This window comes from Gopherus flavomarginatus, chromosome 6 (assembly GCF_025201925.1).
Source record: "Gopherus flavomarginatus isolate rGopFla2 chromosome 6, rGopFla2.mat.asm, whole genome shotgun sequence".
In the NCBI taxonomy this organism is placed as follows: domain Eukaryota; kingdom Metazoa; phylum Chordata; order Testudines; family Testudinidae; genus Gopherus; species Gopherus flavomarginatus.
The window spans coordinates 98,364,259-98,373,796 of NC_066622.1; the positions used below are offsets into that span (position 1 = coordinate 98,364,259).

At 44.3% G+C, this 9,538-nt stretch overlaps 1 protein-coding gene across 3 annotated transcripts in view; it reads left to right on the forward strand.

Annotated features, from left to right (window-relative positions):
• The window catches only part of LOC127053919 (microsomal triglyceride transfer protein-like), a 40,059-nt gene extending 31,240 nt beyond the window's left edge, over positions 1–8,819 (forward strand). For all 3 annotated transcript variants that reach the window (XM_050959338.1, XM_050959339.1, XM_050959340.1), the window contains exons 14-18: positions 877–998; positions 4,485–4,712; positions 5,101–5,225; positions 5,879–6,049; positions 7,688–8,819. In XM_050959338.1, coding sequence (XP_050815295.1) covers positions 877–998; positions 4,485–4,712; positions 5,101–5,225; positions 5,879–6,049; positions 7,688–7,838 — 797 coding nt within the window. In that variant the 3' untranslated portion in view covers positions 7,839–8,819. The remainder of the gene's footprint in view (positions 1–876; positions 999–4,484; positions 4,713–5,100; positions 5,226–5,878; positions 6,050–7,687) is intronic.
• Positions 8,820–9,538: the final 719 nt, after the last annotated feature.

Genomic DNA, 9,538 nt, shown 5'->3' on the forward strand with positions numbered 1-9,538 from the left:
CCCAGAATCTGCTACCACAAAAGATGAGCCAAATCTAGGACCAAAACTTGTGGTAGATCACTTGTGTAATAGAACATTGCTGCTATTGCCAGGTCAAGAGACTAGCTCTATTCTTGTTTAGTTCTTAATTCATTAGAGTATTTTAATAAGCTTTTCAAAGGGGCAGATCCTTACCTGATGGGTATGACAATTTACACAACCTTTATCATCTGCCCAAATATTTTTATCCACAGCTCTCATTTCTGTCCCCATTCACATCATTTCTCCATTTTACCCTTTAATTGTCTTCCTTTGTATATCCCCAAAGGATGTTCTGGGCAGGCAAACTAAATGGGAGTCAGGAACATTTTAGGGCTAATCTTTTGATTATTATAAGTTTGGACAGAGATGAAATTCCCTCATATTTCAGCTTCTTGGTCAGAGTGTTAGTGTATGGGACTGTGCTGTTCATCTACTATGGCCTGGAAGGGACGAGCTTTTGAATATAATGATATGATCTGAATGGGGTTAGTACTTACCAAAAGGCCTCTAGTCTCTTGTCTGATTTACCCGGAAATGCAACAGGTAATATAGCAAAGTAATGTTTCCTGCACCTCCATCAGAGCTCTTCTGTACTTTGAGCTATAATTCCACTGAAATTGACACCTTTAACACAGGAGACCACACTGATCTTCTCTGCATTCCCATGGCAAAATCCTCAGATCTTCCCATTATATTACATGGGAGGCTGCCAAGCTCTTTATTTTCCAGGGAGACAGTTGCAAAGTGTCCCTCCTCTCAGCCATTATTGGAATGTTTTAAAAATGGATGTGTAACATTTTGCCAGTGATGACTGCTGTGCAGCTCTACTTGTTGGTGTCTCTTTCTGTCTTTCAGTCACTGATGACATGCTGTCCACTTTCAGTCTGGAGCTGCTATTCACTGAGAGTGGTCTCCTGAGGAAGAGTGTCTCAGGTTTCATGCTGCGAAGCCATGGCCACCAGCTTCAGGCAACTCAGGTCTGCTATCAGGTTTTGTCCCTAGATGTGAAACGCTTTAGATGACTGAACAACAGATACACATGCGGGAACCCAGAACTCCTGCATTGTGCCAGCAGACATTCAATAGTTCCCCTTTAACCTTCCTTGTAGGCCTGGTGGGTTCCTAATATTTGACTTGGGACCGGTTTTGTTCAATATCTTCATTAATGATCTGGAGGATGCCATAGATTGCGCCCTCAACAAGTTTGCAGATGACACTAAACTGGGAATAGTGGTAGATATGCTGGAGGGTAGGGATAGGATACAGAGGGACCTAGACAAATTAGAGGATTGGGGCAAAAGAAATCTGATTAGGCTCAACAAGGACAAGTGCAGAGTCCTGCGCTTAGGACAGAAGAATCCCATGCACTACTACAGACTAGAGACTGAATAGCTAGGGAGCAGTTCTGCAGAAAAGGACCTAGGGGTTACAGAGGATGAGAAGCTGGATACAAGTCAACATTGTGCCCTTGCTGACAAGAAGGCTAACGGCATTTTGGGCTGTATAAGTAGGAGCATTTCCAGCAGTTCCAGGGACGTGATCATTCCCCTCTATTCAGCATTGGTGACGCTTCATCTGGAGTACTGTGTCCAGTTTTGGGCCCCACACTACAAGAAGGATGTGGAAAAATTGGGAAAAGAGTCCAGTGAAGAGCAACAAAAATGATTAGGGGGCTGGAGCATGTGACTTATGAGGGAACTGGAATTATTTAGTCTGCGGAAGAGAAGAATGAGGCAGGATTTGATAGCTGCTTTCAACTACCTGAAAGGGGGTTCCAAAGAGGATGGATCTAGACCAGGGGTAGGCAACCTATGGCATGTGTGCTGAAGGCGGCACACAGGCTGATTTTCAGTGGCACTCACACTGCCCAGGTCCTGGCCACCGGTCTGTGGGACTCTGCATTTTAATTTAATTTTAAATGAAGCTTCTTAAACATTTAAAAAATCTTATTTACTTTACATACAACAGTAGTTTAGTTATATATTATAGACTTATAGAAAGAGACCTTCTAAAAACGTTCAAATGTATGACTGGCACGCGAAACCTTAAATTAGAGTGAATAAATGAAGACCCGGCATACCACTTCTGAAAGGTTGCCAACCCCTGATCTAGACTGTTCTCAGTGGTACCAGATGATATAACAAGGAGTAATGGTCTCAAGTTGCAGTGGAGGAGGTTTAGATTGAATATTAGGAAAATCTTTTTCACTAGGAGTGTGGTGAAACACTGGAATGGGTTACCTAGGGAGGCGGTGGAATCTCCTTCCTTAGAGGTTTTTAAGGTTAGGCTTGACAAAACCACGGCTGGGATGATTTAGTTGGGGTTTAGGTCTTGCTTTGAGCAGGGGGTTGGACTTGATGACCTCCTGAGGTCCCTTCCAACCTTGATATTCTATGATTCTGTGACTTCATGTACCCATTCAGAAGCCCTCACAACAGAGAACATCTGCTGCATGTAGCCACACATAGGAAGGCTTAATACCGTAGCTGCTTGTTATTCACTGTTCTGAACTGAAAACCAGGACAAACCTGCAGTTTGACATTTTAAGAGTGCCTGCACTGAAAGTTGCTCACCTTGGGTAAATGTCCCACACATGTCAATATTTTCCTGACATTTTTATTCATCATCTATCTATGGATATATGGGCCCATATCCTCAGCTGGTGTAAATCAATCTCATTCCATTGGCTTCAATGAAGTTGCACCTATTTATGCCAGCTGAAGATCTAGCCCATGGCATCTTCAAAAAGACTGGAACAGAGACACTACCATTATACTGATGTTTTAAAATTTACTACTGCAAAGACTGAGTGAAATCCTGGCCCCTAAAGTCAATAGGAGTTTTGCCATGAATGGGTCCAGGGTTTCATCCTAAAAGTCATTAGATAATAACTGGTTTTAGAGCAGTAGCCATGTTAATCTGTATCAGCAAAAACAATGAGGAGTCCTTGTGGCACCTTAGAAACAAATATATTTGGGTATAAGCTTTCGTGGGCTAAAACCCATGGAGACTGCATAGAGACTGTCCGGTTTGGCCAATGTATATGGGAAAGGGGATTGCTGGCATATGATGGCATATATCACTTTCTATTCAAGGGACATCATCATAGGACCTAACCACATCAGCCACACCATCAGGGGCTCATTCATCTACACATCTACCAATGTGATATATGCCATCATATACCAGCAATGCTCCTCTGCCATGTACATTGGTCAAACTGGACAGTCTCTATGCAAAAGAATAAATGGACACAAATCAGACATCAAGAATTGTAACATTCAAAAACCACTAGGAGAACACTTCAATCTCCCTGGACACTCAATAATAGACTGAAAAGTGGCAATTCTTCAACAAAAAAATTTCACAAACAGGCTCCAGTGAGAAACTGCAGAATTGGAATTAAATTTGCAAACTGGAGACCATCAAATTAGGCCTGAATAAAGACTGGGAGTGGATGGGTCACTACAAAAAGTATTTTTCCCTCTGTTGATACTCACACCTTCTTGTCAACTGTTGGAAATGGGCCACCTTGATTGCATTGGCCTCGTTAGCACTACAAATGTAATTTTCCCTCCCTTGGTATTCACCCCTTCTTGTCAACTGTTGAATACAGACCACATCCACCTTAATTGAATTGGCTCATTAGCACTGACCCCCCCCCCATCCTTGCACGTTCATGCTTAGTGTGAGAGATAATTTTACATCATGGTCTGGATCCACATTTGACACAGTGCAAGGAGATCTGAAATCTAAGATTTCTATGGTGCTAATCACTCTGTAGGGTTGATTGCAAATAAATCTTTTTTCTATCTATCATATTTATATGACCCCCATCACTGGAGTATCTGAGCATCTCACTATCTTTGATGTATTTATCCCACAATACCCCAGTGAATTAGGGAGTTGCTATTATGCCCATTTTACAGATGGGGAACTGAAGCACAGAGAGCTCAGAGACATGCCCAAGACTGTGATGGGGCAGAAAACTAAGCTTAGTCACCCAAGTCCCCAGCTGGTGTCCTAACCACTGGACAGCCTTCCTCTCTACTTTAATTAACATGCTTACAATAAACAATATCAAATATTAGAACCTGATGCCCCACCTGTGTTATCATTTACACTCATCCAAAATTGGTGTAAAATAATTCCAAATCAGATCAATAGTGTTTTGCAATCACTTTGTTCAACTTAAATGACTACTCGAAGGATAGGCCAGTGTTGAATCAGGCTCACTGGACTTTACGTATAATCACTTCTCAGTTCACTAGGCCCATGAGTAGATGTTACTTGAATCAGTAGTACAGTAATGTAAGATGCCAACCAACTGCTCCCAATACAAATGTTTCTATCAGTACATCAGCAGGTTCTTCATCCAGCTTTCCCTAGTGGAAGTAGTGAAGGTCAACTCTTGAGGAAGCCTTACCTTGTGCAGCACATTTTCTCTGCTTGTATATTTTAAGGTCTCTATTGAAGCCCAGGGGTTGAAATCTGTGCTGGGAGAGAGTAACCCTGAAGAAGAAGAGGAGCAGGAGCTCATGGCTGGGATGTCTGCCATTTTCTTTGATGTCCAGTTACGGCCAATTGTTTTCTTCCAAGGATATACAGATTTAATGGCCAAGGTCCTCTTAAGCAGCGGAGAGCCAACCAGTGTGGTCAAAGGCACTGTCCTGCTGATGGATCATGAACAGGTAATGGCTGTATGATACGCGGACCTTCCCTCATCCAAGCTGCCTGTTAAACGGTGCCATGGTGCACTGTGGTGTGGTGAATATTCTGGAGGGGGCCTGCTTGCAAGCCATCGGCTCATGACCGATATTCATGATGGTGCCAAATCTAACCATGGGATGGCATTGATCAAAGGATGTTAAGAATTGGTTTTCTGAGTTGGCTTATTAGAGGTGGGTTCTGCACTGCCATGGCTTCAGTTCCTGTCTTCCCCGCCCCAGCCCAGCAGGCGTTGGGAGTGCAAAGTAGGCAGTGTCCCCTCTGCTCAGCTGCTGTTTAATATTTTTGTATTAGCACCTAACATCAAAAAAAAGTGCTTCCAAAACAAATACGCTCTTTTCTGTTCTACAGGCAATTCCACTTCAGTCTGGACTGCAAACAGTGATTAAACTTCAGGGGGCACTTGGGTTAGATATTTCAGCCAACATTGATATGAATTTATGGGAGCAAGAATCAAGAACCAGCGTCAAAACAAGGTAAATAAATGAAAACTTATTTAATCTCTGAACACTCAGGAGACTTAGCATGAACTAGCATAAATTAGAACAGCCTCAGAGCTGCTCCAACATAGGCTGACTTGTAACAACCCCCAAAGGGCTATTTTATATCATTGGCCAAAGGTAACTAGAGCTCCACGCTTTCCAGCTATGCCTTTCCCATCAAATACACCAATGCACATCCTGTGCTGGGAGGATGAGGGCTTCTTTTTTGAAGGGGAGAGGAGGATGTTGCATAGAGTCTCCTATACCTCTATACCAGCTGTGAGAGCTACATTTGTTACACGCCCCTTTAAACCTACCCCGTTGAACCTGTATGTTGAAGGATCCCACGCAAAGAAGTTAGCAACTTCTGAAAGATCTGCTTCCCCATGGACATAGACACCCATCACTTATTGTCTTTAGGTTCTCATAGCCTGTGCTTGGGATCAGGCTAAAAGCCTCACTTTGATAGATGGCTTTAATTAACATTTTTCTGCACCCCCCAACCCTTCCTTCAGGATCAGGAAGCACCAAACAGCTGCTGACAAATTAAGAAATAATGAAATCATAGAGTGCCAGCATTGCATAGACAGTGCGTTCCCCTGGGAGGCATTGTTCAGTGACAGGATTTATGCTTTCTTCTGTTGCAGGGGTGGACTGGCCATTGATTTCACAGCAGAAATCGATGCCCCTTTCTTTCAAGCCAGTGTGAAAAGCCAGACAGAGGCCGAAGTCTCAATCAATTTTGATACAGCAGTGAGATTTTCTGGGAATCCTGTGCTCATGTGTCTTCAGCTAAGGGAGGAGCAGCTCCCTTACAGGTAAACGGTGGCATTCTAGTCCAGAACTACTAGGGTGTGGATTTTTACTCAGGGGTGGGGATTAGGACACTCCTACTGTCAGGGACATTAGTTTGTGACTCCCAGTGGCAGGGAAGGTGTGGAGGGAGATCATGCACTACTTCCCTGTCCTCCTGACACTAGCAGGGCTGCCCAGAGGATTCAGGGGGCCTGGGGCAAAGCAATTTCTGGGGCCCCTTCCATAAAAAAAAGTTGCAATACTATAGAATACTATATTATTGTGGGGGCCACCGTGGGGCACGGGCCTAGGGCAAATTGCACCCCCCGGGCAGCCCTGGACACTAGAGCTCAGTTCAGAACCTTAACAGTGCTCCCTATCTCCTGTGGTGCTTGGCCGTCCACAGTATCATGAGCATCTGAGATATTCAAGGATACAAAACCTACAGGATACAAGAGGGGAGGCTATTATGAAAGCCAGTTCTCACCTTCCCACTAAGAAGTGAGTTATTTATTGCCCTGTTTCTTGTAGCACATGGTAAGAGTTTCATTGTCCAGCATTTGACTTAAAGCAGGTTCTGTTGAGTCTCTCCATTTGGAGAGATCAGTAAAAGGTTAAAGGAAGCCTTGGATGATGCTGGGGAGTTAGCCAGCCTAAGGAGTATTAAGACGAGCCCTGAGCCCAGAAGAATCCTGGGCTATCTTTTACAGTATTGTGCTGATAAACCTCTTTTATACTGTAACTGCTGGTCCTAATGCCAATATTGATTTTGCCCCAGACATAACATCACTGTTTTATTACACTGTTACTGATAAATCCTTCATGGCTCCTTCTTGACATAAATAAGTATCAGGCAGTTTGTTGCTGCTGTATGGCATCAGAGGCAGACACCCTGGCACTGTTCCCATGACTTACTAGCTGACTCAGGCTAACAGGGCTGAGTGTAGCTGTCTGAAATACTTGTAAATAATAGATGGATAGGTTCCCATAGAAAAGCCTTGGGCCTCCTAACCAACCCAGAGATGGGACATGAAGGGAACCTCACCTACAGGTCAGATCAAAAACAGGGAGAGAAAGGAGACCTTGGGTCCAAGGTCCTTTCCCTTTGAGGAGTGAAACTCTTGAGGAGTTATTCATTTCTCCACAGATCAAATCTTGCTACACAGCTTTTCCTGGAAGTCCAGTCTGCTCCATCTGTTCAGTGTGCACTGCAGACTGGTGCCAGAAATCAACTCATTCTCTAAGAATCTTCCCCATTTCAGTCAATTGCTGGGAGTAGAGGGATAACTTGAGACAGCAGTGGTTCATCCTCCTACTGAAACATTTAGGCCCCATCCACATTATAGGTGACACTATCAGCAAAATTACCCTGTCCAGTGTTGCGAAATGTTGGAATTATTTTAAAGTGTGCTAGTTAATCTGTGCTAAAGATTAAACTCACAGCAGCTTCTAGCATGGTTATACAACGTGGATATAATACTGTTTTCAAGGGCAATAAATCTCTATTGACAGAAGTCAAGAAAAACACTTGTCAGAATATGCCATAACATTCCAACAGATCCAACTTTTAAGGAATGGAACATGCTGATTTGAGGAGACAAGTTGGGTCCAATCTTGTCTCATTCTAAAGTCTCCTAACTACTTGTTGTTCTGCCCCACAGAGAAATCTTTACAATCTCCGAATCTTCACCAAACCAAGGCATCACTGTTCGCAAGGGGAGACGGGGCACTATTGCTGGACGCGAGCTTTCCTTGCACAGGGCCAACTCCGAGATGTGCAAGGTCCTGTTGACGGAGGCAAAGGAGCAGTAGAGGAATCAATGTGTCCTGGGTCTGGATTTATCATTCCTCCCTTTTCCTTGGTCCCAAATTCTCAATGAGCTGCATCCATGAGCCAGGCCCAGGACTGATGTGGGCAGCCCAGAACACTTTCTAGTTCCCACAAGAGGCTGCTTTTTACTGACTGTATTAAAAACAAGTGTCCCTATTGCAAGAGAACACATTGAAATCAGGGTGCCAAACATGGTTGGGACATGAATCCCTAGTCTATCAAAGCAAGTCCCTTAAAGGGCCAGCTCTGGGATGTGCAAGATCCTGTTGGCACAGTCAAAGGAACAGCAGAATTAACATGTTCTGGGTCTGGCCTTGAGAATCCTTAAGACACCAAGAAAGGAGGGAGGTAGAATGTTCACAATCATGTACCCTTCCCTATGATGGTTATTCTCCGTATGGGATGGTCCCTTAGAAGCAAAACTGGGCCGCGATAAACCTCACAGCTAAGACCCCTGGCTTTGAGAGTTACAAGGTGAATTTCAGGCAGTCTTAAGAAAGAGTTCTCAGAGAGGATACCCAGAATGGCATGTTAATCACACATTTCTCCCCACTCATCTGAGTAACCACTGGGGGTGAAAGGGAGCCGGTACAGGACAGCGCTTTAATGTCCCTGACCCTTTTGCCTCCCCTGTCGGGGGCCCTGCCAGTAGGGTCTGTACTGGCAGGGCCACCAACGGTGGGGAGGGGCAGGTGCAGCAACATTTAAGCACTTCTACGGCAAAGGACCCTGCAGCACTTTAACGTCCCTGCCCCTTTTGCCCCCCCAGCCATTGACGGGCGGGGGGGCAAAGGGAGCAGCTGCCCTGGGGCCAGCAATTTAAAAGGGCCCAGGGCTCCGGTCGCCGCTGCCCCTACCGTAGCAGCGGTGTCCAGAGCTCCAGGCCCTTTAAATCAACACAGGATTTCCAGGCAGCGCGGTCCAAGGGCTGGCTGGGGGATGCTGACACTCCCAGCCCCGCCCCTTCCTGGGGCCAGAGCCACCCCCCGTACCAGTAAGTGTCCTCAGTTACTTTCACCCCTAGTAACCACAATCAAGTGAGGTCTCCCAGAGCATCTGGTCAGAACTTCCCATGGCTGAGGAAGTGAATGGAATCCAGTGTTGCATGATTTGGTGACTGATAGTGTGCCATGCATGTGGAAAGGGTAGCTTGATTTTTTGGGGTACTTGATTTTTGAAAAAAAAGCAGTGAGACAAAAAAAGCTACATAATCTGTCAGCACTTATGTACCTTCCTTTTGGTATAATCAGAAGTGTTTGTATCTGAATAGGAGTTCATCTCCATTCCCTCACAACTTGAACTTCTTCTGCTTGATCCTCTAGTGAGTTCATGCTCTTTTGCCAGGGAAATGACTGATGTCAGAAATCCAGAAAGAGAAGATGCTGCTGGAAGTGGCTAATCCTTTGTTTAAATAGGACAAATTTACCTCTTGCATAACTTCTAATTTTAGGGGTTAGATGGATGACTTTGACCCACACAATTTTCAGTATTAGCAAGAATAATTAAACACATTATGGAAAACTAATGTGAAGGTAAATAGGGTTCTGCTTAAGTAGGGTATATATATATATATATATATATATATATAAAAATAATGGCAATTTTTCCCTTGGCAAGACTCCTCTTTTAAGGGAATGGAAGTCCACTAGGGATATTACTTCTTATTTCACCAATACAACAC